At 54.4% G+C, this 12765-nt stretch overlaps 2 protein-coding genes across 15 annotated transcripts in view; one reads left to right on the forward strand and one right to left on the reverse strand.

The window, feature by feature from the left end:
* Positions 1–404: 404 nt before the first annotated feature.
* RTBDN (retbindin) lies at positions 405–10649 on the reverse strand. 13 transcript variants are annotated; one of them, XM_055236437.2, is made up of 7 exons: positions 10302–10649; positions 10004–10065; positions 5050–5236; positions 3807–3891; positions 3595–3705; positions 1723–1819; positions 405–1618 (listed from the first exon to the last, which is right to left on the reverse strand). In XM_055236437.2, the coding sequence occupies exons 1-7, from the start codon at positions 10315–10317 to the stop codon at positions 1559–1561; spliced, it is 618 nt and encodes a 205-aa protein (XP_055092412.1). In that variant the 5' UTR covers positions 10318–10649; the 3' UTR covers positions 405–1558. The 13 variants fall into 13 exon arrangements, with proteins under 13 accessions (XP_055092412.1, XP_055092407.1, XP_055092404.1 ...); XM_055236432.2 differs by having other exon boundaries at positions 405–856; positions 10302–10648; XM_055236429.2 differs by having other exon boundaries at positions 405–856; positions 3807–3966; positions 5050–5224; positions 10302–10643.
* Positions 9138–12765, forward strand: part of MAST1 (microtubule associated serine/threonine kinase 1) — a 42521-nt gene continuing 38893 nt past the window's right edge. Inside the window, exon 1 of one of the 2 annotated variants that reach the window (XM_055236423.2) lies at positions 9138–9225. In XM_055236423.2, the coding sequence (XP_055092398.1) occupies positions 9187–9225 (39 nt within the window). In that variant the 5' untranslated portion in view covers positions 9138–9186. The remainder of the gene's footprint in view (positions 9226–12765) is intronic. The other variant, XM_055236424.1, reaches the window with a different exon arrangement.

Here is a 12765-nt window from a genome sequence, read left to right on the forward strand (position 1 = left end):
CTCACTGTATTGCCAAGCCTGGTCTTTAATTCCTGGGCTCAAGCAATCCAACCACCTCGGCCTCTCAAATTGCTGGGATTACAGACATGAGCCTCTGCACCTGGCCTTGAAGTGTGTCTTGAGACCTATACAAGTTAGGCAGCTTCTTGGCAGCCATGGTGGCATACAGTGGGAAGGAACCCCTCCTGCCCTTGTCAGCCCCTGTTCTGACCCCCTCTCCATTTCCAACACCTGGGTGTTGCCAGTTATGTTGACTGCTCTAGGGCACAGGCTATCCATCATTTACACTCTAGTATGAATCAGTCACTACTTCTAGGATCTGAGGATTAGACGTGAGACATCTGTTACTTTCTGGCAATTCTCCTTCCCACTTATTTCCCCAAGAAGCAGCCACACACGTCACGTGCTCTAGCTGGCGATTTTATTCAAAGGGGAGAGGGAAAAGTGAGAGAGTTGGGTCATTTCTGGGATAACCTGGAGATGGGTGGGCCTCTGGCGCTCCAGGGAGGAGGGACGGACATCTCAAAACTATTACAGAAGGCCCAGAGGACGAGGGGTGGGGTTCAGGGTGTCCTGAGGGGCGGGGCTGAGGGAAGGGACGCTCTCCCAACTCGGGGCCACGCGTCCGCTAGGGGCCGCTGCCGCTTCCACTGCCACTCCCGCTGCCCGCAGCGTCCAGGTTGGAGGTGCGAGGGCTGCGGGAACGCCAGGAGGGAGCTTCCCGGGCCCGTCGTCCTGGTCTGGGACGAGGTAGCGCGGAGATGGAGATGTTGAAGCAGTGACGGGCTCCAGGAGCGGCCACCGGTAGGGCGTGGCCCAGAGCCGAGCGACAAAGGTCCGTCCCGTCTGCGAAGGTCTAGGAAAAAGTGGAGTTAAGGCCCTAGTGGGCGGAGTCCAGAGACGTAGGGGACATGTCTTTCTCCCAGGGGCGTGGCCTCGGGAAGGGAAAATGTGTAAATTCCTTAGGGATTGGGGTCAGAGCCGGAGCGTGCGGCCTGGGAGTCTATCTATGTGCGGGACCAGAGGTGGGGCAGGTCCTTGGGGAGGGTGAATGTTCTTACTGGGCCCTAGCGGGATGAATCAGGGTTGGGGCAGTGGGGGCGGGGGGGGGGGGCGTGCAGAGAGGTCTGTATCAAGGCTGGGGTTTTGTAGAGGGTGACTGGGCTTCTGGGTCCTCTAGGGTAAACTGTGGATGGACCCAGAGCAGGAATGGTTTCTTGGGAAGGGCAAATCTGGACTTAGCTTTTGGGGTCAAAGGGCACAACCCAGTAGGAGGTTGGGCTAGGGAAGGGTGGGAGCAGGGACCTGGTGAGTGCCAATCCGGTCTCTGGGGTCTAGACACGGTAAGAAATAACTTGGTGGGGGCCGGGGGCGGTGGCTCACAACTGTAATCCCAACACTTTGGGAGGCCGAGGCGGGCGGATCACCTGAGGTCAGGAGTTCGAAACCAGCCTGGCCAACATGGTGAAACGCTGACTCTACTAAAAATACAAAAATTAGCTGGGTGTGGTGGCATGCGCCTGAAATCCCAGCTATTCCGGAGGCTGAGGCAGGAGAATCACTTGAACCCCGGAGGCGGAGGTTGCATCGAGCTGAGATAGCGCCACTGCACTCCAGCCTGGGCGACAAGAATGAAACTCCATCTCAGAAAAAAATAAATAAATAAAGAACTTGGTGGGGAGGATCTCAGTCTCTTCCCTTCACCTTCTGCCCCACGCTCACCTGTCCGTAGGTAAGGCAGCTGGGCTCACAGCCCCTTTTTTCTGAGAGTGGGAGCCAAGTCGGGCCGCAGGTGATATCATCTTCGCAGTTGGCAAACCTGGAGATGGCGAGTGGAGAGGTGGGTAAAGCCTTTGTAGTTACATTCCAGCGGGATTCTGGCTCTTCTAGACTGTTTTCATTATATGCCCCCCCCCTTGGATCCAGGCCCCGCCTCTTAGAACCACTCCCCTGCTAACCCCATCTCTCCAGATTTCACCTGGCCCCATATTCTATCAGATCTTTCCATACTCTGGGCCACGTCACAACTGGCCTTGTCCCTACAGACCTCTGACCATTAGTTACAGGCCAGTCCGTCATATTTTCTCACTCTTTCATTTTCCTTTTATTTATTTTTGAGACAGAGTCTTGCTCTGTGACTCAAGCTGGAGTGCAGTGGCACAAGCATGGCTTATGGCAGCTTTGACCTCCCAGGGTGAAGCAATCCTTCCACCTCAGTGTCTCAAGTACCTGGGACTATAGGCGCGCACCATCATGTCCGATTAATTTTTTTTTTTTTTTTTTGAGATGGAGTCCTGCTCTGTTACCCAGGCTGGAGTTCAGTGGCCCAATCTCTGCTCCCTGCAACCTCTGCCTCCGAGGTTCAAACAATTCCCCTGCCTCAGCCTCCCGAGTAGCTGGGATTACAGGCGCCCATCACCACGCCTGGCTCATTTTTGTGTTTTTAGTAGAGACAGTGTTTCGCCATGTTGGCCAAGCTTGTCTCAAACTCCTGACCTCAGGGGATCTGCCCACCTTGGCCTCCCAAAGTGCTGGGATTACAAGCGTGAGCCACTGCGTCCGGCCCCTGTCTAATTAATTTTTAAATTTTTTGTTGAGACTGGGTCTTGCCATGTTGCCCAGGCTGATCTTGAACTCCTGGCCTCAAACAATCCTCCTGCTTTGACCTCTCAGATGACTGAGATTACAGGTGCCCACCCTTTTACCTTATCTTTTCAATCAAGAGGATTCACTCCTTAAGAAATCTCAGGGCCTGGCTGGGCATGGTGGCTCACCCCTGTAATCCCAGCACTTTGGGAGGCCAAGGCAGGCGGATCACCTGAGGTCAGAAGTTTGAGACCAGCTTTGCCAGCGTGGTGAAACACCGTCTCTACTAAAAATACAAAACTTAGCCGGGCGTGGTGGCGGAAGCATGTAATCTCAGCTACTAGGGATGCTGAGACGGGAGAATCGCTTGAACCCAGGAGGCTGAGGTTGCAGTGAGCTGAGATCGTGTTGTTGCACTCCAGCCTGGGCAACAAGAGCAAAACTCCATCTCAAAAAAAAAGAAAAAAAGGCCGGACGCGGTGGCTCACGCCTGTAATTCCAGCATTTTGGGAGGCCAAGGCAGGCGGATCACAAGGTTAGGAGTTTGAGGCCAGTCTGACCAACATAGTGAAACCTCGTCTCTACTAAAAATACAAAAATTAGCCGGGCTTGGTGGTGTGCACCCGTAACCCCAGCTACTCAGGAGGCTGAGGCAGGAGAATCGCTTGAACCCAGGAAGTGGAGGTTGCAGTGAGCCAAGATTGCGCCACTGCACTCCAGCCTGGGCGACATAGTGAGACTCCGTCTCAAAAAAAAAAAAAAGGAAAGAAAGAAAAGAAATCGCAGGACTGTGAAAAGCCACATCGCCATATGGCAGGTATCTTAAAAGCTGGAGGCTTCTCATGCCTCGCCCCTTTCTACCTGGGCTCTAAACATGAAGCTGCATCTCTTAAACCTTGGCCCAGTTGGAGGCCACTCCCCTTTACACAGAAGGCCAAGCAAACTGCAGGCTCCGCCCTCTCCCTCGCCCAAGTTACAACCCACGCCCCTTGCCCCCTCGTCTCCTACCAGGCCTGGCAGAGCTCCTCGCAGAGCGGCTGTGCCTGGCGTACCCCCAATAGCCGCAGGCGGAAGCGACTGCGAAGGGCACGTTGGAGGTGTTCCAGGAAGGATTCGCACCTGGACATCGGGAGAGATAGGGTCGGATGGGTCAGGACCCGAGGGAGTTCTTGGGCAATGGGCAAAGTATGCGAGAAAACGGTGGAGGATGCTGTACTCACTCGGGGCTCGGCACTCCACAGCGTTCTGGATGGTTCCCAAGGCCCAATGTCTCTGTTGTGTCCATCTCTGAGGGACAACAAGGTCCTGGCAAAGGGGAACGCTGTGAGCCAGGGTCTTGGATATTCAGGTAAGGTTTGGGAACTGAGGCCGGGGGATCCCCTGGACAAGGGAGACCCCAATTACATCAATCCTCACAAACCCATAACTTAAGACCTTTCTTTTGGAATGCAAATGCAGCTTCAAGTAGTAATAATCATTTCTTGTTTATAATAATGAACTTATTTGTCATGTGCCTGGTAGTGACACATATACTTAATCCTTTTCCTTTTTTTTCTTTTTTTGAGACAGGGTCTCGCTCTGTCGCCCAGGCTGGAATGCAGTGGCACGATCTTGGCTCACTGCAACCTCCACCTCCCAGGTTCAAACAATTCTCGTGCCTAAGCCTCCCAAGTAGCTGGGATTTCAGGTGCATGCCACCTCGTCTAGCTAATTTTTTTTTTTTTTTTTTTTTTATGAGATGGAGTCTTGCTCTGTCACCCAGGCTGGAGTGCAGTGGTGCGATCTCGGCTCACTGCAAGCTCCGCCTCCCGGGTTCACGCCATTCTCCTGCCTCAGCCTCTCCGAGTAGCTGGGACTACAAGCACCCGCCACCACGCCTGGCTAATTTTTTGTATTTTTTTTAGTAGAGACGGGGTTTCACCGTGGTCTCGATCTCCTGACCTCGTGATCCGCCCGCCTCGGCCTCCCAAAGTGCTGGGATTACAAGCGTGAGCCACCGCACCCGGCCGCTAATTTTTGTATTGTTAGTAGAGACAGGGGTTTCACCATGCTGGCCAGGCTGGTCTCAAACTCCTGACCTCAAATGATCTGCCCACCGCAGCCTCCCAAAGTGCTGGGATTATAGGCGTGAGCCACCAAGCCCTGCTCATATGCTCATATGCTTATATGCTTAATCTTAACAACAGCTCTGCGAGGTATGTTTGTTATTTCTCTCTTTTTGGGGGTCCATGTGAGACCCAGAGAGGTTAAATGACTTCCTCAGGATCACACAGCTACAAAGTGGCAGAGTTGGGTTTTGAACCCAGGCAGTCTAATTCTTATCCACCATTCTTCAGCACTATCCCTGCCTCCCACCTTGGTGGCCATGCTAGGCCCCTCTCATAAGGAAATTCTAACATTGCCATGGCAGGGTAGGTGTGGGTTTCTGGGTGTTGGTGGTGAGGCAGGGTCTGGGGTGCTCACCTGCCAGGTGCAGCTTGCCTTTGCCCAGATCAGCTGCCAGCCCATGGTGTCGCTGGGACCTGGCTTGGAGTGGGCGGCTCCCTCCACAGGCTTCTAGCAGGATCCATGCCAGGGTCAGTTGCAGGACCCAGGTCAGGCCGATGGGTCGCATGTGGACCCTGCAGTCCATGTCCACCTGAGATAAGAGCTGGCAGGCATAGGGTGGGGTTCAGCCACCCCTTTCTGTGAGCTTAGGATGGCACCCACCCAATGCATATCCAAGAAGCAGTGCCAGGCAGAGTAGGGAAAGTGCAGCTGAGGAGGAGGCTGGGGCAGTGGCCAAGGACGTTCAAATCCCAGGAGACCATCAGGGCCTGCCTCTGACCTAGGAGCCCCCCTCCCATCAGAACCATGTCCTCTCTGTCCCTTCAGTGCCACCCCCACGAAGCTTAGACTACAGTGGCCCTCCCCCCATCCTGCAGGATCTCCCACCTTTTTAGTCCTCAAGAGACCCCTTCTTTTCTCAGAACGAAGGGGACCTCCCTAGCTCTTCCAATCCCCCTCTCCTGTTCAGTAATTCCTCCCTCTCTTCTATATGGCCTCCCTCCTCCCTCTCTCTCTCCCTGCTGGCCCTTCTCTGGGTCACCTTCTCTCGGCCCACAATCGGCTTAGGGGCCACCCAGAGCTGGGCCTTTGGGACCAAGCGTGGTGTGGCAGGGCTCAGGTTCTGTCACTGGGGCCCAAAGCTCCGAGGCAGGGACAGCTAGCGGTCTGTGGAGACAAGACTATCCCCTTCCCGCCTCCCCGCGTTCAGCGCCTCACCTGTTGGCTGGATTGGGGTCTAGAGGCTGCTAAGACACCTCAGGATCCAGTCTAGGAAACTGGCTGCTGAAAGGGGCGTGGCTTAGTGCAGGGGCGGGACCTCCCACCGTCCCTCCCACATTCCAGCTGACCAAAGGCTGGCCGACTTGGGGCTGGTGTGTATATATCCTTGCGTTTGTCTTTATGTTGAGCTTGTGGCTTACGCTCTATCTATATATGTGGGGAGTGTGTGTGTGTGTGTGTAAGGTGTGTTTGTGTGGCCTACAGCCTGTGTGTGTTCCCAGGCACCTGTGTCTTTTGTTTGTGTGGGTGTGTGTGTGTTGAGCATGTATGTGTGTGTGTGTTTGTTGTATGAGGTTATGTTTATGTGTGTTTCTTGGTGGAGTGGTTGTGTGTGTGTGTGTGTGTGTGTGTATACGTTCAGAATCTGGGGGAGGATTGTGTGTCCCAAGCCATGTGTGTGCAGTTGAATAAAACAGGATCTTAATAAATGTGAGAAGGGGAAATGTAGCATTGGGTTAGTGTCCCTGCAAAAATGTTGGAAGTCAGTGGATAAAGGTTTTTGACCATGAATGTTGACCCTGAATGAACAAAGAAATGTCATGTGCTGAGCAGGATGTGTTTGCGTGTACACATTATATGTCCTTCTGAAGTTTCTGTGAATGTGTGTTGCTTGTGAACACTCCCTTAACTCATCCATTCATTCAACAAACATTTATTGAGCACCTACTGTGTGCTAGATTCTGGGGATGCAGTAGTGAACAAGACATGAAAATTTCAGCCACCCATGGTGGTTCACACCTGTAATCCCAGCACATTGGGAAGCTGAAGTAGAAGGATCGTTTGAGCCTAAGAGTTTGAAACCAGGCTGGCCAACATGGTGAAACCCCATCTCTACTAAAAATAATAAAAAAAAATTAGCTGGGCATGGTGGCACATGCGTGTAATCTCAGCTGTTCAGGAGGCTGAGGCATGAAAATAGTTTGAACCTGGGAAGCAGAGGTTGTAGTGAATCAAGATTGTTCCACTGCACTCCAGCCTGGGCAACAGAGTGAGAGTGTCTCAAAAACAAACAAACAAAAAAACCTCAAAATAAAAGACACAAAAATCTCAACTTTCATAGAGCTGACATTCTAGGGGGAGAATCAGATGAGAAAAACATCCCTGCAGAGGGTATGGGTGTGTGTGTCTATGTGTTGTGTTGGGATAATAATTTGTCTGTTTTAGATGATAATTTGTGTGCAACTGGACATCCCTTGGTTTTGGAACTATGTGACTGTGCTTCCATTGGTTGAGTGTTTATATGTGTTGTTTGTGTGTATTTGTATTGGATGACTGTGTGTATGTCTGTGTTTCCTAAGTATGTGTTTGTATGGCTGCAGATGTGAGTTTGTGTGTGTCTGTATTTGTGGATGTTTGCGTGTGTCTGCATTTGCTGAGTATGTGTTTGTATGTGTGTTAATTTGCAGAATGTGTGGGTCTGTGTTTGTGGAGTATAAGTTTGCAGAGTATGTTCGAATAAATGTTTGTGTGTCTGTGTTTGCTAAATATGAGTGTTTGTGTTTGTGTGCCTCTCACTGACTGTGTTTGTGTGCCTCTCATCTCAGGACAAGAGAGGCTTTTGTCTCTCTTTTATTGCTGTATTCCCTCCTAGATCCCAAAACACTACGTTGCACACAGTAGGTGCTCAATATGTGGTAAGTGAACAAATCAGTAGATACCGTCTTTGGGTCCCTCTGTGTACACCCAGTGATGTGCTGGAGGCCTCAGTAAGCAAGACCTGCCGGAACTAGCTTTCTCCTGGTCCATCTTGAGGTGGTCCAGGATGCTTGTGGGTCAGATCTGTTCAGCCTCTGGGCCATGCCTCACGCCAGAGCCTCCGCGCCCTTTCTCCTTCCCTTATCTCAGCCCCCGACCCTGCGCTTGGATTTCAGCACCGCGGACAGGAGCGCGCGAGACCAGCACCAAGGAGAGCTCCCGCGGTCTCCATCGTGAGATAGGTCGCCAGGGGCGGAGTCCGGGCCATGGACGGAGAGATGTGCCAGCAAGGGACTCAGCAAGACGGCGACACAAACGTGCCGACAAACATATAGACAAACAGAGATAACCCAGGCAAAGGAGCGGATTTGAGGCGACAAGCTCCTGGGGAAAACCCGGACCCAGCCTCGCCGTCGCTCCCGTCGTCCAGCAGGGGTCGCTCTTACCCAGCGACCGCTCCCTCCAGGACCTTGGGGCCAGATACTAGCCACCACCCCTTGGGAAGCCCTTCTGTCCCCCAGTGCCAAGACTTGGAGTTCGGAGGGCTCGGACACTCTCCTCTCCAACTTCGGGAAGCATGGCGGGTTTGGCCTCACCTGTGTGAACATGGAGGAGCGGCGAGGGAGTTGAAAAGGGCTTTAACTGCCCCCTCTCCAACTACCAGCTAATCGCTCCTATAAATACAGACGGCCTGGCCTGGTTCCTTAATCCTGACCATGAGGGAGGGGTCGCTAGAGGGGCTGCAGGGTTCCCTGAGGAGGCTTTGATTGCGGGGCAGGTTGTGGGGGGCGCGTAATATGTATGCACATGTTTTTCTGAGGTTGCATCTCCTGTCAAGACGGGTCTCCTCCGTGGAAATGTTTCTCTGTAAGCATGACATCTCTCCTGGGACTGTAGAGGTCTCGTGGGTGGGGACAGTTTCCAACAGAGGATATGGCTTTTAGGGGTCTCTGATTGGGGGTATCCGCTCCACGGGAATTGTTACTCCTGGGATCTTTCTCTTTGGGGAATGCCTCTTCCGTGGGGAGGGGGATGGCTTTTGAGAGGAAAGTCACCTCTCAGGGACCATATCTATTAGGAATGATTTTCAGGGTTGGGGGAGTTCTCCATTGGACAGAGCGTCCCTGTGGAAACTATCTCCCCCTGGGAATGTGTCTCACCAAGGGAGTCTCTGGGGGATGAATGTGGAGGGAATGTATCTCAGGGAGAAGGCTTCCTTTGGGGAGTTTCTTGACTGGGGGTTCTACCCCTGAGAATATCTCTCCCCTTGGGTGTCTCTTTATAGGGGTCTCTCGGCAGCTTGGCTCCCATGGGGGCACCAGGAGGCTCCGCCCCCCCGCCCGCCCCTTTCCTCCCCCAGCGCGGGCAGCGGTGGCTGAGCCTGGGCTCGGGCGCCCAGACGCAGTGACGGCGCCGGGCCCGCCCCACTTCGCTCCGCCCCCGCCACCACCCCCCCCTCAGCCGCCGCCGCCGCCGCCGCCGCGGTCCCCGCGGCTTCTCACTCCCTCCCTCCTCCCTCCTCCCGCCGCCGCTACCTCTCTCCTCCCTCCCCGGGCTGAAGTCGCCGCCGCTGCCGCCATGGACGATTCGGGCCTCATCCGCCGCCGGAGGCTGCAGGTACGCGGCTGCCTGGGCCCCGGGTGGAGAGGAAGGGGTCGGCGCCCTGGGGCGGGGCTGGGCAGGAGGCGGGAGAACTTGCACCAGGGTCGGCCGGGACGCCCCCACCCGTGGGCTCGGGACGCTAACCGCGGGGAACGCTGTGGCCGCGCGTCCCGCCGCGCTGGGGACCCCGCCCCTCAGGCGCCGCCCGGCGATCTGGGGAGCTGCCGGAGGGGTGCAGCCTAGCGCTCCCCCTCGAGGATCGCCTGAGGGGCGCCTGGCCCGCCCTAGGGGGATGGGGCTGGGGCCGAAGTCATCGCCCTGGCGCCTCGCCAGGCTGGGGGTGAGGGGGCGCAGAGCAAAGTTATTGCCCTAGGGCTCATGCCCCTCGGGGCCATCGGCGCCGCTCGAGGCGTAAACATGTTTGTGCGGCAACCTCGCCCCTCACCACCCCAGGAGCCCCCTCCCGAGGCATAGGACGCCCTGCGTCCCCCACGCACCTGCCTGGCCACCAGGATTCTTCCTACTGCCCTAATTGGACAGGCACCTAGACAGCTTTCTCACTCTTCATTCCACCTCCTCCACTACAACATCCGCCCCCCCACCGCGATCCTCAAGTCCAGCCCAGCTTGTGGGTGGGCGGGAGCGATTTTTAGCTCCTTGCAGCCTTAGAAGATGCTGGTCTCGAGGCTGCGCAGGCGCAGGAGGCGTGCGTCCACTGCACAGAGTGGGACACTGAGGATCGCTGTGGAGTGTGGGGAAGGCGGGGACAAACTCAGTTGTCAGGAGCTCCTACCTCCAAGGTGGGGAGGGATTCTGTAGCCGAGAAGCGTCCTCTGCTCGTCTTCAGCTGCGTTTCTGAGGGGTTAGTACGGAAGTTCAGGGTTAATACGGAGGTCCGGTCCCAAACATCCCAGAGGGGAAGGTGATGATATCTGTGCCCCAAGGCCCTGCCTGGGGTCTGGCCCTTCTGAGCCTCCTTGGTGCTCAGCCCCAGGCTTGGTAATCTGGAGTTTAGATAAAGCCAAGAATGGGCCCAGACTCAGGTTCCATCCGCAGCCTGAATCTTGAGAAAAGAGGATTCAAACCCTCACCTAGGGCTTCGTCCATTTCTAGACTCCCCTAGTCCATCATTCCCGAGGTTGAAGACCAAGGGGAGCTGATCGGTCAGTGCAGCAGGAAAAATGGTGATCAGACTGCAGGAAGGACCTTCCAGGCGTCTGGTAACGCCGGAGCCAGACATGAGTTGGAAAACTAATTTGCTTTCAGAGCCCAGATGGCCCGATCTCCGGACCCTAGGTCTCTCTGAAGTGCTCCCCACATTCTCTCCCTCTCTCAGGGGTGGGTTAGGAGAGTGGGTTCCGGGCAAAGGGAGGCAGCTGCGGCAAAGTTAGAGCAAGTACTGCAGGAGCCAGGTTGGGTCCGCGCCGTCGGGTTTCTGAGAAAAGGGAGGAAAGAGGCGGGGCCTGCACGGTGTGTCCCCGCCCTCCGGGCCGGCGTCAACTCTCATTGGCTCAGCTCCACGCGGGACTTTAGACTCCCGCTCGAGACACCGCCCCCAACGCAGAATGCTTCCACTCACCCACCCACCCACTCAACCCCAGGCGTGCTCTGGGTCCGGCGACCCCTGTCGGAGTCCTGTCCCCACCGCTTCCCTTCTGGCGGGATTAACCACTTCGCTGCCTGGATACCCCTACATATGTTGGTGCATCCTCTTAGGAACTGTCGCATCACTGCTGAGCGCCCGAGGTTCCCCTGTGTGCAGCTAGGCTTTTTTTTTTTTTTTGAAACGGAGTCTCGCTCTGTTGCCTAGGCTGGAGTGCAGTGGCGCAATCTCGGCTCACTGCAACTTCCGCTTCCCGGGTTTAAGAGATTTTCCTGCCTCAGCCTCCCTAGTAGCTGGGATTACAGGCGCACGCCAACATGCCCGGCTAGTTTTGTATTTTTAGGAGAGAGTGGGTTTCGCCATGTTGGCCAGGCTGGTCTTGAACTTCTGACCTCAGGTGATCCACCCGCCTCGGCCTCCCAAAGTGCTGGAATTACAGGCGTGAGCCACCACGCCCTGGGATCTTATATATAGACAGCATCCGAATGCCCTGTCTGCAGTGTCAGCTATTAATCCTGTGCGGGAGAAGCGGAATCCACTCAGCTGAGGTTGGAGGTGGCGTCTGTTTACACTGACGCCAAAGACCCGAACTTCCGCCGCTCCAGTTTGACCCTTTCTTCGTCCCTAGAATGTTTGGGGGCGCTAGCGGATGGGGCTGGGTTCGAGGTCTTCTTCGCGTGGTGCTTAAAAGCCCTCCAGGGGCTTACCCTCCAATGCCGGGTTACCCGGATCTGGACCCCCTGGGCTCTGTGGCCACAAAATCCAGGTCTTGATTTCGCTTGGGCCATTGCAGACGCGCAGCCAGGTCGACTGGTCCTGGCTGCAGCTCATTCACTCCGGTCATGCAAAGACAGAGGGAAAACCTGGTTTGGATTATCGGTCACCCGTGGCTCGGGAGGGCAGGGCTGCCCTTTGGCCTCTCCTATATGTTTGTCCATTGTACAAGGGGGTGGGAGGACGCTCAGCCCATCCTTTGTCATGCAGCATGTCCCTCCTTAATAACGCCTGTTCTCCAGACTTAGTATTTATTGAGCACTTGCTGTGTGCTAGGCACCATGCTAAGGGGCTAGGCATCTGCATCAACTCATAAGATCCTCAAGGAGACACGGGACTATTGGAAGGTCATTTGCCAAGGTCATAAAAGGCAAAATTGAGATTTGAACCTAGGCTTTTCTGCTTTTAGAGATCCTGGAAATAGTCTAGGACATCCCTCATTTTCCTTTTGTTGGAGTCCCCTCCAAAGGCCTTTTGAAACTCTCCCCCAAATCTTTCCACCTGCAGCCCCACTCAGTTTCCTTCCTTCCACCTCACCCTGTGGATAGAAAACTGGCTGGAAGGTGCTGCCCCTTGTACTCCATTCCTTTCCTCAGAAAAGGGCCAAGACCCCATATCTCCTGATCCCTACAGTGACTTCCTGAGAGCTTGACAAATGGAAGGTAACCTTCCTCAAATGCAGACACATAAAGTTAATACTCATTATTATTATTGTCTATAAAAAATGACTACGCGGCCATCACCTGAATCTCCATTTTTTTTTATTTTTTAAACTTTTTATTATTTATTTATTTATTGTTAATTGAGAGGGTGTCTCACTCCAGCAGTGGTGCAATCATAGTTCACTATAACCTCGACCTCCTGAGCTCAAGAGATTCTCCCACCTCAGCCTCCGTGGTTCCCATTTTAAATCTCAGTTGTGAGTCACTCTACTTACCTACCCCCCACCCCCTACCCCAACTCTATGACTCTAGCTGGGAGTCAGATAGATCTGCTGAGGTGTAGATGAGTCATTCATTCTTTCAACTTTTCATTCATTCAATCTTTCATTCATTCATCGAGCATGCTAAGCTTATTCCCGCCTTCAGGCCTTTGCCCTTGCAGTTCCCTCCACCTGGAATGCTCTCTCCGCAGATCCTCTCATGGCTGGCTCTTATCTTTCAGCAACCAGCTTAAAG

This window comes from Symphalangus syndactylus, chromosome 13 (genome assembly GCF_028878055.3).
Source record: "Symphalangus syndactylus isolate Jambi chromosome 13, NHGRI_mSymSyn1-v2.1_pri, whole genome shotgun sequence".
In the NCBI taxonomy this organism is placed as follows: Eukaryota; Metazoa; Chordata; class Mammalia; order Primates; family Hylobatidae; genus Symphalangus; species Symphalangus syndactylus.

Excerpts from the sequence above, each read along its gene's own strand:
- RTBDN (XM_055236426.2), bottom strand. The coding sequence starts at position 9,206 with ATGAGGCCCGAATCGTCCATGGCGGCAGCGGCGGCGACTTCAGCCCGG. Across the intron at positions 8,205-9,143 it reads CCCGGGGAGGGAGGAGAGAG|GTGAGGCCAAACCCGCCATG; the intron begins GTAGCGGCGGCG and ends ATGTTCACACAG. Across the intron at positions 857-1,722 it reads GCTGCCTTACCTACGGACAG|ACCTTCGCAGACGGGACGGA; the intron begins GTGAGCGTGGGG and ends ACTTTTTCCTAG.